At 53.5% G+C, this 22201-nt stretch overlaps 1 protein-coding gene across 3 annotated transcripts; it reads left to right on the top strand.

The window, feature by feature from the left end:
• The first annotated feature begins 458 nt into the window (after window positions 1-458).
• On the top strand, window positions 459-20858 carry LOC106845522 (endoplasmic reticulum mannosyl-oligosaccharide 1,2-alpha-mannosidase). 3 transcript variants are annotated; one of them, XM_014863753.3, is made up of 12 exons: window positions 459-597; window positions 2269-2384; window positions 5057-5211; window positions 5492-5601; window positions 6985-7170; window positions 13794-13942; window positions 14283-14471; window positions 17512-17702; window positions 18091-18211; window positions 18719-18916; window positions 18988-19119; window positions 19888-20858. In XM_014863753.3, the coding sequence occupies exons 2-12, from the start codon at window positions 2301-2303 to the stop codon at window positions 20089-20091; spliced, it is 1719 nt and encodes a 572-aa protein (XP_014719239.3). In that variant the 5' UTR covers window positions 459-597; window positions 2269-2300; the 3' UTR covers window positions 20092-20858. The 3 variants fall into 3 exon arrangements, with proteins under 3 accessions (XP_014719239.3, XP_070374349.1, XP_070374348.1); XM_070518248.1 differs by having other exon boundaries at window positions 5060-5211; window positions 18719-19119; window positions 19888-20268; XM_070518247.1 differs by having other exon boundaries at window positions 18719-19119; window positions 19888-20268.
• The last annotated feature ends 1343 nt before the right edge of the window (window positions 20859-22201 follow it).

Raw genomic sequence — 22201 nt, 5'->3', positions numbered from 1 at the left:
TGGCCTGACGTCATTAGTCCTTGGCATAAAGGGGGACTGGGAAATAAACGTCAGCTCCTGGAGCTTCCTAACACCCTCTTACTGAGACACCTGAGGTCCCCGCTGTAGGGTCTCCCTCAGCACGAAGAGGAACAAGCACCACCTGTTTAACCGCGTGCGGTCCCTGGTGGTCTTGGGCCGCAGGGCGTCCACACACTGCATCTGGGCAGGTGCAAGACCCGGCCGGGTGTAAGCCAGAACGCGAGCTGTGGGACTCGTCCTCCGCCGCCCGCGCAACACGACAGAGGTGGCTTCCACGTCTGTTATTTCATCTTACGTGTGTCGTCCCAGCCCGTGGTCCCTGCTGAGAGGGAACAAGGTTCAGAAACAAGAGAACTCGCCCCTGACGTTCTGAATTATTCGTCATCCTCGCTGAGTTTCTGGCCTTTGGAGAAAGTTCCAGTTGCATTATTTTCGGTAAAAAGTGTCCTTCTCTGTCCTTCCCTTAGAAATGGAAGCAGCTGTCGAGATTACAGCGGAACGTGATCCTCTTCCTCCTCGCGTTTCTGCTACTCTGTGGGCTCCTGTCCTACATCAGCGTGGCTGACCAGTGGACAGGTATCAGCTACTCGTGTGCCTTAAAATGACAGGTGTGGGTCGTGGAGGGTGGACAGGCAGAAGCGGTCTTGCAGTCTGCCTTCACCCGCTCCAGGAGGCACAAATGTCAACGACTCGGCAGAAACTCAGATAGAAGGAAGCTCAGTGTTTCACCCGCCTTGCTAGGACGAGGATGTTCACTGACGTGTGACTGCTCCTGAGTGTCTGGTGTCAGTCCTGGTACCTCCCTCCTCTGCGTCTCGCAGAGAAATTCAGTCCTGACGTTGAATGCTCAGCCTAAATGCATTGGGCGAATTTCATAACACATGTTAACGCGGGTTTGGAAAGGACCGGGCCGAGTTCTGCTGCGGATGTAGAGAATCCTGAATTTCTCTAAGATTGCTTCTTTTAGGAGGAAAGCTTAAGAGCTGCCCCAGGTCGCTCAAGTAAACAGCCTGTTTGCCACCAATTGTGCCTCCTGGAGTGGAAGATTAAGGCCAGGTATTTTGGGTTATGGCTTGGGGATAAGGACAAAACTGCCAAGTGTTTTTAAAAGCTTTGATTCTTTGGCCATTCCTTTTTTTTTCTTTTTAACTGAGGTCCTATTGGTTTATAACGCTGTGTAATTTCAGGTGTACGTTATTATATATCAGTTTCTGTATAGCCTGCATTGTGCTCACCACCAATAGTCTAATTTTTATGTCACCATATAAATGTGCCCCTTTGCCCCTCCCCCTTCCCCTCTGGTCACCACTGTGTGCTTTGTCCGTGTGTTAGTTTATGTTCACTTGTGAGTGAAATCATACGGTGTTTGTCTTTCTCTATCTGGCTTATATCGCTTACCATAATACCCTCAAGGTCCATCCATATTGTTGCAAATGGGGCGATTTTGGTTTTTGTTGCGGCTGATTAGTCTTCCATCCTCTATATGTAGACATCGCATCTTCCTCCAGTTACCTGTAGAAGTGCACTTGGGTTGCTTCCATGTCTTGGCTATTGTGACTCATGCTGCAGTGAACAAAGGGGTGCACAGTCTCGTCGTATTGCTGGTTTCATGTTCTTCGGATAGAAACACAGTTGTGGGTTAGCTGGATCGTACGGTATTTCTATTTTTGTGTTTTTGAGGAATCTCCTCACTGTTTTCCATTGTGGCTGCACCAATTTGCATTTCCACCAGCAGTGTATGAGGGTTCCCTTTTCTCCACGTCCTCTGCGACATTTGTTATTTTTTGTCTTGTTAATTATAGCCGTTCTGACAGGTGTGAGGTGATATCTCACTCTCGTTTTGATTTGCATTTCCCTAATGATTAGTGACATTGAACATCTTTTCATGTGCCTGTTGGCCATCTGTCTGTCTTCTTGGAAAAATGTCCGTTCATATCCTGTGTCCGTTTTTCAATCGGGTTGTTTGTCTTTTTGTTGTTGAGTTGTGTGAGTTCTTTATATATTTTGGAAATTAACCCCTTTTCGGATACATGATTTGCAAATACGTGCTCCCAGTTGGTGGGTTGTCTTTTCGTTTTGTTCCTGGTTTCCTTTGTCTTTGGCCGTTCTTGCACAGTTAAGTGAGCGTGCTGAGGGCGCCTGCTCTCCCCCGTAGGGAATAACACCCGTCTGCGCGTGTTCTCCGCCCACTTTGCGTCTCCTCTAGGCCTGTGGCCTATGTGAGATACATGACATTCTCTTGTTTAGCCCCAGCTGGCAGGTCCGCAGAAGAGCACAAGATGAGACCAGCAAAGCCACCCGTCTTGCCAGCTCCTCAGAAGGCAGATGCTAAGGCAGAACACTTCCCGGGGGTCTTACCTCAGGTACTTTCGATAAAGCGAACGTGGAGTTGTAACCGGGGTCAGTTCCAGAAGCACTTGAAAACACGTGATGTTTCCACCAGATTGGGATGAATTCTTTGTCTTAGCGTTTGTTTGATGTTTTCACTTCACACTCGTTATCCTGGGCTGGCTGGACGAGGCTTGGGGAAGGCAGGAGGGCTGTTCTCTCCTTTGTTCTTCTTGGAGCACCTGCTGTGTGCCGGATGCTGTCAGGTGATGAACAAACAGACCTGTCCCTTCCCTCAGAGCTGCAGGCTGGCGGGAGGGAAGGCGAGACACAGCAACAAACAGAAGCAGGCAGGTGGCCCGGGGTGTGCCTCCCACAGGGAAGAGAGCAGCCACCCGGGAGACAGGGCTGGAGCGGGTGCCGGTGAGGGAGCGCTCTCCGACCAGGGGACACTGAATCGCAGTCCAAAGGCTGAGGAGCCGCTGGCACTGCGTAGAGTCGGGAGAGCGTGGCTGGTGGGCAATGAAACTGGCCTGGGCAGGAGGGCCTGGGCAGAGCCAGGGGCTGGGCTCAGTGCAGAGGGCCCCGTGGGTCCTTGTGGGGCATGAGCAGCACTAGAGGCTTCAGAGGCACAGACGGGGAGGGGGCTGGGCTCAGTGCAGAGGGCCCTGTGGGTCCTCGTGGGGCATGAGCAGCCCTAGAGGCTTCAGGGGCACAGACACGGGAGAGGGCTGGGCTCAGTGCAGAGAGCCCTGCAGGTCCTCGCAGGGCGTGGGCAGCACTAGAGGCTTCAGGGGCACAGACTCGGGATGGGGCTGGGCTCAGTGCAGAGGGCCCTGCGGGTCCTCGTGGGGCATGAGCAGCACTAGAGCCTTCAGGGGCACAGACAGGGGAGGGGCTGGGCTCAGTGCAGAGGGCCCTGTGGATCCTTGTGGGGCATGAGCAGCACAAGAGGCTTCAGGGGCACAGACAGGGGAGGGGGCTGGGCTCAGTGCAGAGGGCCCTGTGGGTCCTCGCGGGGCATGAGCAGCACTAGAGGCTTCAGGGGCTCAGACATGGGAAGGCTCTGAGGTGGGATGTCTGAGATTTTCACCGTGAAGATTCTCTGGCCGCTGGGTGGAGACCTGGTGTGGAGCGTCAGGAGTGGAGGCAGGAGGCAGGAGAGCTGAGCTGCCTGCACCGTGGGGAGAGTGTGCGGCTGGAGAAAGGCTGGGCAGGACTGGGCCTGCTTCAAGGGGAGGGAGGGGCCAGCAGAAGCCAAGTAGTTCCTGGCTGGGGACATGCAGGTGCTCCCTTCTGGACCTGCCCAGTTCCAGGTTCCTGGGGCCCCAAGGAGAAGTGCACGTGCCACGAGGTCAGGATCAGAGTCTGGGCACGGGAGAGGTTTGAGAGTCCACAGTAAGGGGTGTGTGTTGTCTAGAAAGGGAGGAGGAAGGGCCGGGCATGATCTGGAGGCACCCCCACCCTTACCATCTGGGCTGGGGAGAAGACAGGCCGTGGAGACGAGAGGGCAGTCAGGAGGCAGCCAGAGAAGCAGGAACCATCCCCTCCGAGAGTATGCCTTTGAGAACCCAGTGCGCTCTGACCTGGGGACACCCTCAGTTGCTAGTCAGGGGATCAATGTGGGCTGAGGCGGCCCCGGGGAGAGGATCCTGGGCCAGGGGCTGGCTCCACCCTGCAGGGCTGCCCTGGGGAGAGAGAGGAGCCCACTCTCCACACTGTCTCACTCTCACTCTGTGTGTAGAAAGGAGAATTTCCTCCCCTTTGGAAGGGACAAGCGTTTCTCTCGCTTCTTTGGGCCTCTCTTTTGCATATGGACTCTGAAGTGTGTGAAAGCAGAACGTGGCATGTTTCCCCAGCAAAAGGCACATTTCCACTGCGCGAAATGTCTGTAGTCCAGTCTCTGGTGTCCAGCAGGGTCTGGATGGTAAGGGGTGAAAGTGTCCGTCTCTGCTGCAAGGCCTCGGGGAAGGCTGCCCTTCTGCAGGCCCTGGGGCCTCTCTTGTGAGGACCCCAGGACTGTTCCTGAGACCTGTCTCAGCCATGGTGCTGTGGCAGGGCCACACCCCACTCTCTCTGCCAAGGGGCCCAGCTCTGAGTCGGTTGCATCTTTACAAGGAGAACGTCTTCCCGGATTACGGGGACGCTGAAAAGCAGAGACTTTTCCATTGCAAGTCGTCCTCCTTCCCGTCCTCGTCCTCGGGAGGAGCCGTCGTCACACCCACTATTGAGGGTGCCACCCCGTCTGGGAGAGTGCTGCACTCAACACAGCGCCTGAGCCCTGCGCTCTGTCCCTGGCCCCCGGCACCCTCTGCCTCCCGCTTTGTTCTGAGGATGAAGCGGGGCAGTGCCAGGGCAACAGTGTTCTTTGAGGATGTGGTTCTAAGCCTTTCTTGCTACCCCTAGGGTCTGTGACAGCCTGGAAATATGCCGGGCCAGGGGCTGAACCTGCTGTCGAGGGCTGCGCTGACCCGTCGGCAGAGTCTCCAGGAGGGTGGTCAGGGCCAGGAGAGTGTGCGGAAGGACCTGCCTCCCGAGTCTGCATTCGTGATGAAAAATGAAAACAGTTTCCTTTGGGGCTGTGCTGCTCAGCCCGTCCACCGCGCCCGTGGGGTTGGGTTTGACTGGGAGAGTGTCCCAGAGGGAAAAGGAACAGCGGCTCCTAGGCTCGCAGTTACTTTCACAAGTGACTCTCACTTTTGTCTAGAAGCCTCCACGGCATTTCCGACGGGGACCACCCAACCTGCAGATTAGAGCCCCCGATAAAGGCTCGAAGGACATGAGGCAGGGTGACACGCAGAGGAGGGAAGAGGCTGAAGGTGGTGCTCGCCAGAAAGAAAACGCCCAGAGAACGATCGTCAGGTACAAGGAGCACCAGAGATGGGTCTGAACGTGCGGAAACGCTGCGGCTGGTCCATTTGGTGTTTCCTTTTCTGAAAAACAAAGATAAAAAACCAGCATAACGTCTGCAGGATATTCTCCTTGCGAAGCAGACACTGTGCGCCCCATCGTGAGGGCAGGGCCCTGCCTTCTTAAAGTCCTCCCGCGTGGAAGGTGGGGCTGAGCACAGTGGGGCGGTGACCCCGGGGCGTTTGCATCTGTGCCCTGTGCTGGCTGACTGCTCTTCCTTCCCTCCCTGCAGCTGGAGGGGAGCAGTGATTGAGCCGGAGCAGGGCACCGAAGGCCCCTCCAGAAAGGCAGACGCCCCCACCGGGCCTGCCTTGCAGGCCACCAGGATTCAGAATCAACCAGGTAAGGCCCCACCTGTGCCCTCCCAGCCTCATCTGGGCCTTCTGAGGGAAAGGGCATGTGGACAGGCAGATGGGCGTCCAGGGGATGTGGTGGAGCACTGCTGTCCCTTCACGTGCTGGTCATCCCTCCTCACCCAGGTGGGCCCAGGTCCTTGGGGTCACACGCTCTTTAGAGCTCTGGCGACCACCTGTGGCTCCTTGATGGCCCGTGGTCCCATGCCTCAGCCCCAGGAGGAGTGCGTATTCGGGGCTCATCTCCCTGCAGTGTCTGGGCCACCAGGGGCCTGAGGATGTGCAGATAGCTGCTCCCTGGCGTCTCCACCCAGGCCTGCTGGGTTGGGCAGCTCTGTGGGTCCCTGTGTTCTGGCTCTGGTCCTTGAGGGCCTGCTGGGCACTGGCGCTTCGTAAACTGTGTGCAGCCTGTCTGCCTCATTCTGACGATGCCCTTTGAGGTAATTAGTCTCTCGGATCCCCATTCCACAGACGAGAACCGGGGTTAGGTCAGTACCTGCCCAGGCCATCTGCCTCATGTGTGGGGTCTTGTGCCAGGCCAGCTGAATCTGGGTCCCAGGCCCATGACTCTCCGTCGTCCTGCTGGTGCCTCTGATGGGAGGATGAGGGAGCCCACGGCCAGGACTTGTAGCCGGTCATGGGGGATACAGAGTGATTGTGTGCCATTCGGAACGGACGGCACAGCCGTGGCTGTCAACACGAATAGGCTTCACGCCACACTCAGAGGACGTGTGGTGTGAGGCCGTGGACACACAGGGAACCATCCACGTGGGAACCCTGTGTGTTGCATGTGGTCCTCCCATGCATGGAGAGAAGATGCCTCCCCTCGTCGTCCTGAGGGGGCTCTGGAAAGGCCAGAGAGGGGCCTTGGGTGTATCTGCTGCACAGTATTTTCTTGAAAATGCCTGGAGCTGAAGTGGCAGAACGTGGGTACCTGTGAGGTTAGGTGTTCTTGTCTGAGTCCCCAGCCCCTGTCATGTTTGACATTCCCAAACCTGGAGTGGAATGCACATGTTGCCACGGGATCCACCACATTAGTCTGCTGCCTCAAATGCCTTTTCCTGCAGAGTGCTCCCTGTGGCCCCAGAGGGTAGTACCTGCCTGGCCCCTGGTGGAGGTTGACAGGATCTGGCCAGGCATTCGAGAGTCCAAGCTGTCGTGTGCGGGCCCCGGAGGCCTCGCTGGCTTGGTGGCTGTGTCCAGCTGTGAGGGTCAGACCTTCGGCTCTGAGCCCCAACCTTCCCTGCTGTCCACTGCTGCCCGTGGCCCTGGATGGTGTCCCCCATGTCAGGGTCACTCACAGGGGCCACAGAGGGTCTCTGTTTGCGCCCTGACCGGGGCTAGTCCCCCTGACCTGCTTCCCTCCTTCCAGGCTCCCCGAACGGGCGCCAGAAGGCCGTGATAGAGGCCTTCCGCCATGCCTGGACCGGATACCGCAAGTTTGCCTGGGGCCACGACGAGCTGAAACCTGTGTCCAGGTCCTTCAGTGAGTGCTTTGGCCTCGGCCTCACTCTGATCGACGCCCTGGACACCATGTGGATTTTGAACCTGAAAAAAGGTATCTTCTCGTTCCGTTGCGTGGGCCGAGTTCTCGGTGTGTGATGCTTGTGCGGGGCAGAGAGCCGCAGCCACGAGGACCTACAGTGCTGTTTACACTACACTGACCATGGAGTGTATCTGCTGGGTGAAGGCGGTTCCTTTTTCACCTTACGTCCAGGCGCCCTGGGGACGCTCAGGACAGCTGTCCCCGACACTCCCTGCTGAGAGCTGAGCTTGTACCCCAGACAGGCGTCCAGGGGCATTTGCAGCCTATGTTTCTGCCGCAGTCGGGAGGGGCTCTATGCCGGGAGGTGACACGTGATCTGATGTAGTTGCCACCTCCCGAATCTCTCCCAAACATCGTCCTTATCCCACACGGATTGGGTTACACTGGGATTGTGTGTCTTTAGTTATCTCTGAATTGATATTTAAACACCCATTGTAAGTTCTCTGAATAGGCTGAAGACTACCACTGAATTTCTCACGTGGTCCTTTGTATGGTGGCCTTTGGTCATTGACCGTTCGTGCTTACAGTGCATTGGTTTTCCCCACCTACACGCTGGCAGAGTTGCAGACGTCAGACTTCACCCCTTACAGTAGGAAATGACAGTGAAACCCTGGAGGAGAAGGATGGATACAAGAATGCATGTACCCCTGTGTAAATTCATAACAGAAACCTCACCTACGCTGTACAGGGAGGCCTGCAGGGCAGCCCCGGCCCCAGCACAACCTCAGTCACTCCAAACAGGAAGTACAACCACTTTACCTCTGAGGGAAGACTTCTCTCCCACCCGGCAACAGCCCAGCCAATCAGAAACACTGCAGTCCAGCCAATCAGAAATGCCATAGCCCAGCCAATCAGAAATGCTGCAGCTCAGCCAATCAGAAACACTGCAGCTTTGCCAATCAGAAATGTCACAGCCCAGCCAATGAAGAGCCGTCCCCACCCTGATCTGTTCCTCTACCCCAGTGGTCTTTCCTCTAGAGCAGCCCTGCCCTCTCCCCCTTTTCTCTGTAAAAGCTGCTCCCTCCTGTGTTCTCCAGATTTGCCTGTGGTTCTTGTAGCATGGAAATCCTCAATTGCAGTTATTTTGACTTCTCCCAAATAAACTTGTTCTGAGGCTTTTCAAGTTAACATATTTGATGTCAGAAGTGGGATCCAAAGGAGGCAACCCCTGAGAGATGGCAGCCCCCAGAACTGAACGAGGTACCCACACTGAGCCCCTTGTGTTATCGTGTCTGTGACTTGTGGCCTGCTTTCGGCCTGGTGAGTGTCCTCTCAGATTCCGAGCTCCGCTCTGCGCTCTCCGTGTGTTCTGGGCTCTCTCACTTTATTTGGGATTGGGAGAGGAACTTTGTCCTCCAGGTTCAAGGCGTCGCCCTTGCTGTGTGTTTTCTGAAGGTAGCTCAGTTCCTTTTGGGGCTCCAGCTTGCTGAGAATCCAGGAGTTTTTCTTTAGTTTTCAGATTCCTTTTGAATCAAGGATGGGAATCCAGCAACTTTCTTTTATCTTTAGATTCCTTTGGGGATCAGGGCTAGGATGATAGCAACTTTCTTGGGTTTTCAGAAAAAATTTCAGAAATGGGATCCCAGTCATCTAAATGTTCTGAGGGCGACTCTCCTTTGGGGACCCTGCTGGGTTTATGTTTAAGAACTTTGGGCCCCCTACATGTCCATTTTTAAGTAAGTGGGCCAAACAGACCAAAAGCAGTCCAAAACTGCAATGGCCACTATGGGGAACTTTCGATCGCCCCAAAATCACTTTTCTTAAAACCAGATTGGAAGACCACAGCTCTAAAATTAAGCAAAATGAACAATACGTCTGTTTCCATTGGTGCCTGGCGGTTTCTGGATGCGCACAAAGCTCTAAAATCGACTCACTACCAGATACCTTGTCTAAATCAGCTGAAACAACTCAAAAACGGAGGGAGAACAAAACGGCTTCTGAAGCCGCCTGCCCCTTTCCCCTTTCTCTGTCTCAGATGCCATCTTGTTTGTATTCCAGACTCCTTTGACTCAGACCCCGCTCTGGCAGCCACCTTGTGCCAGGCTTTGCCCGACGCCGTCTTCGTCTCTTCTCCCCTGTGCCCCCCACCTTCCCTGTGCCCCCCACGCCCTCACTCAAATTCTCTTGCTGAACTTCCACCTCCTCTGAACGCACCCTTACCCCTTCTTCTGAACCTGTTAGAACCTTCCGTTTTAAATGTAAACCCTCTAAGAAGCCAAACTTCAGATCTCTCATGTTCCCTGGACTAAAGCTGAATTGTGAGCCATTGTTAAGGATTTTCCAAAGGCAACTGAGGACCCCCATAGATTTGCTGATGAATTTAATATAGTGGTTCAGACCTACCAGCCTGGGTCTTCAGATTTACATCAGCTAGTTCACATGCTTTTGGGGGAAGGCCAGGCCCAACATTGGATGAAACTTGCCCAATGGGAACAACCTGAAACAGATTTAGGAAAACGAACTCCTAACTTTTGGTAAGAGGTTAGAACACTTTCTGGAAAACCCCACCAAGCCATCCCAGGAGCCTTTCCCAAGCCTGTTGATTAGAGCAAAATTCAGGCTTGTGTGCAAAAGCCTGATGAACCTGTTCCTGACTATTGGAGTTGACTTCAGATCTTTTTCAAAGAAGATTCGGGCCTCCCATGGAAACTAAATCTACTTGGACAGCTTTTAATTCTGTGTTTGTTAATGCACTGACCGAGGATCTTTCCCTGTTAGTGAAGAGAACCTGGCGGAGTGGGAGGCCACGTCCACTCCAGATTTGGTAAATGTGGCAACTCATCTTGCCTGCACCTTAGAGGATTTAACTAGAAAAAAGGACCACAAAAATCGTAAATTTTCATCTCCAAAAAATGGAAAAGATGTTCATCATCGCTAATCATCAGGGAAATGCAAATCAAAACTACACTAAGATATCACCTTATACCCGTTAGATTGGCAAAAACATCCAAAACCAAGAGCGACAAATGTTGGAGAGGTTGTGGAGAAAAAGGAACCCTCATACACTGTTGGTGGGAATGCAAACTGGTACAGCCACTATGGAAAACAGTATGGAGATTTCTCAAAAAGTTAAAAATAGAAATACCCTATGACCCAGCCATCCCATTACTGGGTATCTATCCTAAGAACCTGAAATCAGAAATCCCAAGAGTCCCTTGCACCCCTATGTTCATCGCAGCATTATCTACAATAGCCAAAACTTGGAACCAACCTAAATGCCCAGAAACTAATGATTGGATAAAGAAGATGTGGTATATATACACAATGGAATACTACTCAGCCATAAAAAAAGACAAAATTGGCCCATTCGCAGCAACGTGGATGGACCTCGAGGGTATTATGTTAAGCGAAATAAGCCAGTCAGAGAAAGACGAACTCTATATGACTCCACTCATAGGTGGAAGTTAATATATTGACAAGGAGATCTGATCGGTGGTTACCAGGGAAAAGGGGGGGGTGGGGGAGGGCACAAAGGGGGAAGTGGTGTACCCACAACATGACTAACAATAATGTACAACTGAAATCTCACAAGGTTGTAATCTATCATAACATTAATAAAAAAAAAGAAACAAAAAAAAAAGAGAGAGAGAAGGCTCTGGTTTGGGCCAAATAACAACAAAGTCCCATCAAAACCTCTAAAATTCCCCTTACTAACCAGTGTACATCATTGGTCTGCAGAAAAAAATGGTAAGCTTTATGCACCAGTACTGGAGGGAAATCTTAGGAGAGCTGCAAAACGTGCCTATCTGCTCGCCCTACCTGCCCAAACACAGTTCAGGAAACCTGTCCACTCGGCTCCTTGGAAACTTTCAATCGTCCAACACATCATTCGAGGTTTGGTAAATGGATTTTATACAACTCCTCTGTCTCATGGATGTCAGTATGCCTCAGTCATGGTCTGTATCTTTTCTCACTGGACTGACGCTCTCCCTTATAGACAGGCTACTGCTTATTCTGTGCCTAAAATTCTGTTATAAAAGATTATCCCACCTGGGGAACCCCCCTGAACATCATAGTGACCCAGAAACTCATTTCATGGGTCAAGTGCCTCCACAGGTCTGTGCTGTTTGGCCAGCTCTGCAGCGTTTTAGCTGTGCTGATAATCCTCAACCCTCTGGGCTGTTCAAACATACCAACAGCTTTAAGACTCAGTAAACAAAGTTTATGGAAACCCTTCAGATACCCTGGCCACTTCCACTGGTCCTCCTAAATCTGAGGAACGCATAAACTCGCAGCCTTTGAAATAATCACAGGTCGCGCAATGTGCTTGGCTTCTGCTTCTCTCGATCCTCAGCAGGTAAAGGGAGACATGCTTCAGTATCTTAAAGGCCTAACTGCTTCGGATGAAAATAACCATACTTGCGTCGAGCAGTCTTTTCACAGTGCACCCCAGGAGACAAAGGCCTTAAGCATCACACTCTACAACCTGAAGCTTTTGTTTACTGGAAAAGACACCTCAGAAGGACTCTCTCCAGCCTCACTGGAAGGGCCCTGTCAGGTACGGCCGACTAACCCTTGTGCCACCAAACTCCAGGGAGTGGACTCCTGGATCCACATGTCGCACCTGAAAAAGGCACCAGACCCTGAGTGGACCTGCACTCCATCCAGTGATGTGAGGGTAAAATTCACCAGGATTTGAAGCAGCCGACCTCTGAGGCAACAGCTTTCCCAACAGGACTGGACCAGCCCTGTATACCCACTGTTTTTCTTACTTTATTTTTTCTCTCTTTCCTGGAAGGACAATGCTCTTGTCTGAGCTTTCCAATTCCTCACAAAAAGGGGAAACCTCTCTGATTGCTGGATTTGCCATCAGAAACTCAGGCTGCCCAAGGCAGTAATGACCCCTTAGTGCACCCAGCAAGTAATTTCACTAGGATTCCAGATACCATTGTTTGTCTAATTGTTTTGCTTGCTCATTTTATGGAGTGAGGGTGCTAAGCCTGTCTAAACTCATTCCTTGCTTTAATTTGACCCAGCCTTGGGTGGAGAAGACAAGATCTTTTGAATATTTGTATGAAAAATTTTAGGGGACCATCAATGTAAGTCACATTGTTCGTATATTTCTGAACGTCCTATTTAGGCAATCTCTCGGTATGTAACAACACAGTACCTGAGCCTTGGTCATATAACGCTAACACCCTAGGCCGATGAACGAGTCTATAGATGATGTCACTTACGTGGGAGCCTTATGCACACCCCTGGTTACGTGGAGGTTTCAGTAATGGCCTTCCTGCTTGGGCAACTCGTTACCTTGACAGCTGGAGAATACAAGGATGGTGTGCCTTTGCCAGATTCAATGTCCTGTTCTCTCTGTATAACCAAAGAGAGCTTCCATTGATCTCTCCCATTGAATCTCCACAGTCGCCCTAAATGAGAACTCCCAGGAGGCGTATGCAAGTCTGGGTTTGCCTCCAAAGAAAGAGCTTTCTTCCCCTGGATCAGAGTGAGTGTCAGCAAACAAATGTTGTTGCTCTCCCTGACACTTGGCTGACCCCTCAGCAAAAGCAATTTCAGCTCAATAATGGTCGCTTAACTCATTGATCAAGGTAGTTTTGGATAATCGTATAGCCCCGGATCACATACGTGCTGAGCAAGGAGGTGTCTGTGCAGGGGTGAACACCTCCTGTTGCCCATGGACGAATGCCTCTTGGAAAGTAGAAAGCCAGTTACAAAAGACTAGAGAGCAAGCACAGTGGCCTCAACAAATGTCACCTCACTATCCAGTCTTTTGATTGGTTCAGCTGGTTACCTACAGGCCTGTGCTCCTGATTCAGAACCATCCTGCAGACTGGGCTTATAGCACTGCTCTTAATCTCACTCTGTACACTTGTAGTGAATTCTTTACCTGTTGCCTGTCGAACCTCTGTAAAACTGACATGCCCAATAAGGCACTTCGAGATAATCTCCATCACCTATGACCTTGGAGAAATATAGACTTCGTATGGGAAATGCCTGAGAGTTCTCCCTCCTAACCTTCCTTGTTACTCAAACGTGGCCTAAATGGTCTCCAACCACTATGTACTTTATCTCCAACACGGACACGACACCCAGGAAGGGTCCTTCCTGGCACCAAGGGACAAGACGACTACAAGCAGAGAACCTGACTGCTGATCAGTGATGCTTTCAGAGAAACATCTTGATCAAAAGGGGAAATGTGGAAATTAATAAAAGAAACCTCAACTAAAGTGGATGGAAAAGACACACAGGGGCAGCTCTCACCCCCATCACACATCATCAATTACTCCAAACAGGGAGACAGACTTGCATCTCAGACAGGAAGTAAAACCACTTACTTCTGAGGGAAGATTTCTCTCCCACCCTGCAACAGCGCAGCCATCAGAAACGCTGCAGCCCAGCCAATGAGGAGCCTTTCCTGCCCTGATGTGTTCCTCTCCTCCAGTGGACTTCCCTTTAGAGCAGCCCCGCCCCCTCCCCCTTTTCTCTATAAAAGCAGCTCCCTCTTGTGTTGTGCAGGTTTGCCTGTGGTTCCCCTAGCACCCGTTTCCTGAATGACAATTCAATGGCTGTTCCTGAATGAATTTGTTTTGAGGCTTTTCAAGTTAACACGCAGGAGTGACAGATCACACGGGAACACCAGGACTGTGTTCCTGACCCTCCACTGTTTCATGTCATAGAATTTAAAGAAGCCAGGACATGGGTGTCCAAGAAGTTAGTGTTTCAGAAGGATGTTGACGTCAACCTGTTTGAGAGCACCATCCGCATCCTTGGGGGGCTTCTGAGTGCCTACCACCTGTCTGGGGACCACCTCTTCCTGGAGAAAGCAGTGAGTGTCCTGGCGCCAGGAGGGCAGCTGCCCCGCAGGGAGATGAGGCTCGGGTATTAGCAGCGTGCCCTCGCTGGTGGGACCCTGGGTGGCCGTTTCCGGTTTTCTCTCCTCCAGTCCATTGGAGTGTGCTTTGTGGGCGTGAGCTGACGCAGCGCTGCCTCCCACGCTGCACCCTGCAGGAAAGTGCGCTGGGAGCCCAGTGCGCCAGCTCACTTGTGCCACCCAACTGGTGAGTCTCCACTGAATTGGATGAAAATGGGTGACGGGTTAGCACCGTGAAGCATAGACAAGGCCACTCTGACTGGAAGCGCTGATTGCTCGCTGTGTTGTGTCTCAGGAAGATTTTGGGAACCGGCTGCTGCCCGCCTTCCAAACGCCCTCCAAGATTCCATACTCTGATGTGAACATCGGCACTGGGGTTGCCCACCCGCCCCGCTGGACCTCGGACAGCACGGTGGCCGAGGTGACGAGCATTCAGCTGGAGTTCCGAGAGCTCTCCCGTCTCACGGGAGTTAAGAAGTTTCAGGTACGGAGGGGCTGGGACCTGGCTGAAGCGGGGATTCCTGTGGGAGCGCCCAGTGGCTCGTCGCGGGAAGTGCGGGTTTGTGAGGACGTTGACCCTGGGCCACAAGACCCTGTCCTTTTCTTAAAAGCTTTTTCTTAGAGAGTCCCATTTTCTCACTGATAAGAGATGCCCAGGCATGGAAGGCATTGTCTGGAGGGCGAGCAAGTCCTCTACCCCAGCCCTGCCCTGGTGCAGTGCGTGTCCTTAGGGCCCTGACAGAGCTGACAGCTTGTCGTGCAGTGCCCTGCTTGGCCCTGAGTCCCCTGGCAGTGTGTCTGGAGCCTCCTTTTTGCCAGTGCGGGAGGCCTTCTTGCTCATGGCTGCGTGGTGTTGGATGTGTTGAGATGCTGGTGTTTTTTAGCCAGTTCTGTGCTGGTGACATTGCAGTCATCCCGCCGTTGGCCTCCTGTGGTGCTGGAACCTGGAGCAGCACCTGGAATGGGCACCTGGGCTCGGGTGGGCGTCTGTCCTCGGTGGACTGCTGGGAGTGGGGTTCTGTCTTGCTGGAACCCTGTGTGTGATGCAGTGGGCATGCGCTATGTGGAGTGAAAGCGCGATCCACGTTTGTTTTCTAACTGCTGCCTGCCAGGAGCCGTGTTACCGACGCCTATACATCCGTCTGACAGGGTCCGGGCTGAGAAGGGTTGGGGGGCGCAGGGACGCCCCTCGGTGAAGAGTGGCTGACACCCCTGATATTTCCTGAAATGTATGCATGCTTTCTATCAAGGTTATGACTATACTTGTTTCTGCTTTATGTAGTTTAACTTAGCTCTTCAGCCTGATGCCTTACCAGTAAAATGATATTTTCTCCAGGCAGTGTGCTCAAGGACAAATAGTCCTACCCCGAGAAAGACAAAACAATGCTTTCACCCCCTAAGGGGCGCAGGAATGTAAAGATTTTTAACTGCCAACTGAGAACGCACGGAGCATATGGCCTTGCTGGTCGGAGCTTTCCCACCAGCCTGTCTTTGGCCTTGAGACGCTTGCAGAGAGGAGGAAGCCTATGACCTTGCTGGCCAGAAGCTTTCCCACCAGCCCATGTCTCTTTGTGGGAGGAGATGGTCCAGGTGCTTGTCCTTGATGGTGTCTGTTTCCATGGAGGATGGTGGATTCTGGAGCCAGGAGGCCGGAGGGTGGGCAGGGAGTGAGTGTTTTGGTTTTGTGTAGAGAGAATAAATAGTAGTTAATTGTGGAAAATATGATCATTAACCTTATGCTCTATAGAATGGAATGCTAATAAAAATTCTTGTGCTCGCTTTGTACTTCCTTATCTCTCTGAAAATATCTGTAGAGCTATTTCTGTACTAATCCTGAAAAATATGAAAACGACACTTGTGCACAGTAAAGACAGACTGGATTGCACCAACTCAAGTCTCACGTCTCTTCCTTTCACTTCGCCGACTCCGTCTCTCCCTCAGGAACCTGGACTCTGCTGGAGCTGGACTCCGGCAGCTGCCCCATTGTTGAAATGTTTTATGCCTTAACCTTGCACCCCCTTGGAGGCGTCGCTGTTCTCGTGGGAGAACTTCCAGTATGTGGGGGTGCTTCTGAAATGGGCGTTCCATCCCATTCTCTGTTCCTCTTTTTTCACATTGAGGTAGAATTCACATATCAAGAAATTCGCTTTTCCACGTGTACACTGCAGCATACTCACACGTCTGCCGGCATCACCAGTCTAATTGCAGAACTGTTTCCTCACCCGAAATCAAAGCCAGAACCCATCAGCCGTCCCTCCCGTTCTCCGATGCCTCCGCCCCAGGAAACACAGTGGCCTCGTCTCTCTAGATTTGTCTATTCCGAACATTTTGTATAAATGAAATCCTATGATGTGGGTCATTTGTTTTAAGGTACGTCCACGCTGTAGGACATGTCAGAATTTTGTTTTTAGGGCCACCGTACCCCATAGCGTGTGTGAGCCACGTGTTGTCATCCAGACAGCAGCTTATGAACGCCTGGGTTGTTGTGACTCGGGGAGAGTAAGCAGAGTGCTCCTGTGCACAGGTCCTGCCAGTGCCCAAGGCTCCGCTTTTCCACAGTTTGGCGCACTTGTTATTTCTGTCCTTTCCACCATAGCCATCCTAGTGGGTGTGGAATGGCGTCTGATTTGAGCTTTGATTAAATGATGGTGAACCGTGCAGCAGCTTTCCATGTGCCAGTTGGCCGTCTGTTTACCTCTGTGTGGAAGTGTGTGTTCAGGTCTGTTTATTGACTGGAGAAGCCTTCTTTCTGTTGTTGAGTTGTAATGCAAAAACTCGGCGTTTTCGCTACTTCCTCCTGAGACGTCCCCAGGCACCCACATGTTCCGGGTCTCTGCAGTAGCTGGAGGCAAAGAGGAACGAAGCAGCCAACCTCAGAGGAGCCCTCAGTGGTGGTGGACGTGTAGGGTAGAGACAGGAAATCTCGCGGGTGCAGGGTCCTGAGCACTGTGGGAAAATGTGCACAGAGCCCTGGGAGCACAGATGCGCGGTGCTGCCCGGGCCGGACAGGTGGCTCGGAGGAGCTGAGGTGGGTTGGGTCTTGAAGGACCAGTAGGAGTTCCCCAGGTGGACGAGGAGTCAGGGTGGTTGACGTCTTTAGCAGCAACCTGGGCTCGGAAGCAGACGTGCCGGCCTTCCCTCCAGGAAGGGGGAGCAGGTGGCCGTGCCTTGGCCAGTGGTCCTGAGAACAGTGGCTGTTGTTTGAGACACGGTACTCCTTTAATGAGGCTTGGGAACTGTCGGGAGAGCGAGTTCAGCCCTCTCAGGGCCAGTGGCGCCAGCCGGCCCATCGAGGTGGCCGTGTTTGAGCAGATGGACCTGGTTGCTGTGTGGTGTGGGCCGTTCTTCAGAAACCCCTGCCAAGGGCAGTGCCTGAGGGATGCCGTGGGCCAGGACCGGCCTGCTCACCCCTCCACCGGGAAGCCACCCGTCATGAGGAGGGCAGGCCTCAGGCAGCCCTGCTCTGCAGCTGGCCCAGAGCTCTGCGCCCTCGCTCACCTGCACTCTCCCCATGTCTGCCCCAGGAGGCCGCAGAGGAGGTGACGAGGCACGTTCACTCCCTGTCCGGGAAGAAGGACGGGCTGGTACCCATGTTCATCAACACACACACTGGCCTCTTCACCCACACGGGAGTGTTCACCTTGGGCGCCAGGGCCGACAGCTACTACGAGTACCTGCTGAAACAGTGGATCCAGGGCGGCAAGAAGGAGACGCAGTGAGGCCTGTTCTGCTGCCTTGGGCGGGCCCCCTGAGGCTCTGCTTGTCCTGGGCTTCTGGGTGGGAATCAGCAGCCGTGCCAAGCCCGGTCTTGGACCCTCCATGGGGGAATGTATTCCTTCTCAGCACAGCCTGGAGCTCTGCAGAGGCTGGTCTCGGCTGGTTGAGAGGAACAGGCCCTCTCAAGGGCAGAAGGGCTGCCCTCTGCCCGCGGGGCTGCCCTGCCCCAGACCTCCACCCCCAGGCTCCGTGCTGCTGCCCAGGCAGGGCCGGGCCTCGGGCCCCTAGCGTGCGGATGGCAGCTCATGGTTATGCGCCTGTTCCCGGGTAACTAGGGGCTGTGCACCTGCCTGGCCTGGGCAGACCAGACCTGCTGGTCTCCACAGGTTACTGGAAGACTACATTGCAGGCATCGAGGGCATCAAAAGGCACCTGCTGCACAAATCTGAACCCAGGAAGCTCACCTTTGTGGGGGAACTCACCCACGGCCGCTTCAGTGCCAAGATGGTGAGCATGTGTGTGGTCGAAGCAGGGCCTGGGGGGGAGCTTCGAGACACACCTGTTTGTCCTTGACGCCTGATGGCTTCATGAGTCTGGACGTGGGAGAGAACAGTGCAATTCTGGCCGTGGAGTGTGAGCTGGGACAGGTAGACGCTGGCTGCGTGACCTGCCTAGCCCATGGTGGCTGGAGGATCTGAGGTCTGTGACGTGCCAGGGGCCCTCCCCCAGGACCCCACCCCCAGCCCTCCTGCAGCCCCTGGTCCCTTGGTGTTTATGGAGGAGGGTGGAGGAGTGGGGACGGCCTGGGTCAGCATTTGCTCCCCGGGAGGCGGGTGTCCCTGCACCGGCCTCTCCCCTGCCCACGCTGACCCCCAGCGCTTGGCCTGTAGTTCAGTCACCAGTGGTGCTCCTGCCGTTGAGGACGTCGAGAACACCACTCAGGCCTGGTGGCTCCGGCGTTGAGCCCCGTGCAGCCTCAGGCTCAGCGGTGGTGAGGAGACCCTCTGATTTCAGGACCACCTGGTGTGCTTCCTGCCAGGCACACTGGCTCTGGGCGCCCACCACGGCCTGCCTGCCGAGCACATGGAGCTGGCCCAGGCCCTGATGGACACCTGCTACCAGATGAACCGTCAGATGGAGACAGGCCTGAGCCCTGAAATCGTGCACTTCAACCTGTACCCCCAGACAACCCAAAAGGACGTGCAGGTCAAGGTGAGCCGCGGCCGGGGTCAGCCCCGGGTGGGGACACCATGGGGGCTCACCTGCGCCTGTCTCCTCCCCAGCCGGCCGACAGGCACAACCTGTTGCGGCCCGAGACGGTGGAGAGTCTGTTTTACCTGTACCGCTGCACGGGGGACCGCAAGTACCAGGACTGGGGCTGGGAGATCCTGCAGAGCTTCAACACGTACACGCGGGTGAGCCTCGCTCGCCACCCCAGCGGTGTCCCCAGCTCCCCGCTGGTCACTGGCCGGGCAGTTCCTCTAGGGATCAGGGAGGGGCATGCTTGCTGTGGCCTTGAGGTTGCCCCGCCCAGGGTCTCGAGCCCTTGGGTGTCCCTTGGTCCTGTCTCGAGGCACCAGCCTGTGTGGGGAGGGTCCCTACAGTGGCCCGATGCGCACAGAGCATGTCCCTCCTGGATCCTCTGTGGCATGGGCAGCCCTTTCCACCCGGGCATCGACTTTGGGACCACTGCTCCCCAGGAAGGGTGCCACGACCAGAACGCTGCCCCCACTGTCTCAGGCCCGGCTGCCCGTTTTAGTCAGGGCCACGGCCCAGAGAAGGTCATGCCGTGCCCAGGGCCCACCACCCACCCTGGCCGAGCCAGGGTTGACCTTTGCCCTCTGGGGTGTGAGGCAGTTGGTTCTGGACCCGGGGGTCACCTCAGAGACTTCGCAAGGGCTCTCCCGGGTTCTAGGTGTGGCGCTTTCCATCTGGTCACTTGAGGACAGCCGTCATCTCCCAGGAGTCTCTGGGGGAAGCGCAGCTGACCTCTAGGGCAGCAGGTCAGGTCCCCTGTGGACCTTGGTGTCCTCCACCGCAGACCTGCCCTGAGGCCGTGCGTGCTGCAGTGAGGTGGGGGGTGTTGTGTCTCTGGCTGGTGCCCTCCCGAGGGCTGAGCCTGGGAGTGGGGGGCGGGCTGTGCCCGCAGCCGTGACTAGGCCGCCGCCTTGGCGCTCGTGCAGGTCCCCTCGGGCGGCTTCTCTTCCATCAGCAACGTCCAGGACCCCCGCAACCCCCAGCCCAGGGACAAGATGGAGAGCTTCTTCTTGGGGGAGACACTCAAGTACCTGTATCTGCTCTTCTCCGACGACCCGGACCTGCTCAGCCTGGACACCTACGTGTTCAACACCGAGGCTCACCCCCTGCCCATCTGGGCCCCTGCCTAGGGCGGGATGGCTCCCAAGTGGGCGCTGCCCGGGGGTCTGACGCGTCTTGTCATGGAGGCCCCTGGGTAGATCCAGCCTCCTTTGACCTTGGCCATGTGGTGTCCACCCAGCTGGCTGGACGTGCTCCAGGCCCGGCTGCTGATGGAGCCCGGTGTGCGACGGGGCTGGGGTGTCTGGGGCCTCGTGAGATGCTTGGGGCAGCTGCTGGGCGCCAGGTGGTCCTCCACTGGCTCTGGACTCCTCGTCTGTGGCTCTCATCAGGACACCGTCAGGAGCGAGTCTGAAGAAATCCTTGCCGTGATTCAGGTGGTAGCGTCCTTGGGGGCGGCTCCTTCCTTCTGCCTGAGGAAACTCGAATCATGACTTAAACATTCCTGAAAACTGAACGTCCTCCTGTCGGCCCATGCAAGAGCTTCTTGGGGGTCCCGGGGCCTCTGGTTGCCTTCTGTGGCTGCCGTGGGTCCTCAGTGCCCACACTGTGTTCAGAGACGAGCTGAGAGGCCAGCCAGGATGCAGCTCGGCCTTGGGGTCTGAGCCTGTTGATGTGCCCTGACCCGAGGGTCTCGGGGCGGGGGGGGCATCTGTGATCTCTTGGTTGTTCTGGCTCCTGGCCGGCTGTGGTGTTTACACGTTGGACTCAGGGATCCTCCCCCGACCCTGCAGGGGCTGGAAGGGCTAGTGGGCAAGTTCATCCTGCTCCCAGGCCACCCCGATAAAATGGACTTTTCATTCACAGTCAAAGTATATATACTGTAACTGTGACATTTCCCATGTTGGTAAGTGGATCTCTGTCACTGTGAATCTTCTGGGTGTGAATTGAGAGAAACCCTTTTTTGGGGGGTTACAACCTCAAAATTCAGTCCACTGAGATTCAAGTTTCTATCCAGGATGATCCTTCCATCTTCAATCCTTAAGTTAATATACACCTACCACTTCCCTGTTGTCATATAAGGTAACATTCACAGTTTGGGGAATAGGCAGTGGACATCTTATTCAGCCTACCTCAAAGACAGACAAACAGCAAAGGTGGAGTAGCATATGATGAAGATTGGAGAAAAAGTTAATGAAATACAGAACTTAGGTATAAAATAACAGACCAGCAAAGGCAAAGGAGAGGAAAGAATGTCAACAATATGGCAGAGAAGGCAGCTCCAAGCTCTTACTCCCCCCATGGAAACATCAAAAAACAAGCGGAACCACTACAACCAGCTTTCAACAATAGCAACAACAAAATCACAAGGAAAAAAAGCAGGAAGGTATGTTCCACTCAAAGTAACAAAATTAGTTGACAGAAACCATCCTTGAAGAAGTCCAGACTTCCAAATTATTAGAGTAAGACTTTAACAGAACTGTCTTAAATATGCTCAAAGAGTTCAAGGAGAACATGCACATGGAACTAAAGTAAATCTGGAAAATAATGTATGAATGAGCTGAGAATAGCAATAAAGAGAAATTATTAAAAGGAACAAAATAAAGTCTCATATTGAAAAGTACAATACTTGAGAAGAAAAATTCTTTAGAGGAGTTCAATAGCAGATTTGTGCAGGAAGAAGAAAGAGTGCAGAGATAGGAATATTGAAACTATCCAGCATGAGGAGCAGAAAGAAAAAAGAATGAAGAACAGTGAACAGAGCCCAAGGGGCCTCTGGGATCCCATTCTAAGTGGGTCCCATATGTGCATTATAGGAATCTCAGACAAGAGAGAAAGGGACAAAAAGAATATTTGAAAAAATATTGTTGAAAACTTCCCAAATTTGATGAAAGATAGGAATCTACAAATCTAAGAAGCTTAATGAACTCCAAGTAGGATCAACTCAGTGACCCACACTAAGACACTTAAATAATCAAACTGTTGAAAGACAGAATATTGAAAACAGCACGAGAAGTGACTTGACATGTACAAGGGATCTTCAATAAGAGTGACAGCCAGTGTCTCATCAAAACACTATACAGGCCAGAAAGCAATGGAATGATATATTTAAAGTGATGAATGAAAAAAGTTGTCAACCAAGAATTCTGTATCTAGCAAAACTGATCTTCAAAAAATGTGGGAGGATTTAAGACATTCCCAGATAAACAACAGCTGAGGGAGTCTGTTGCCACCAGACTT

Source organism: Equus asinus, chromosome 10 (assembly GCF_041296235.1).
Source record: "Equus asinus isolate D_3611 breed Donkey chromosome 10, EquAss-T2T_v2, whole genome shotgun sequence".
Classification (NCBI taxonomy): Eukaryota; Metazoa; Chordata; class Mammalia; order Perissodactyla; family Equidae; genus Equus; species Equus asinus.
This window is presented reverse-complemented; position numbering and strand designations above follow the sequence as displayed.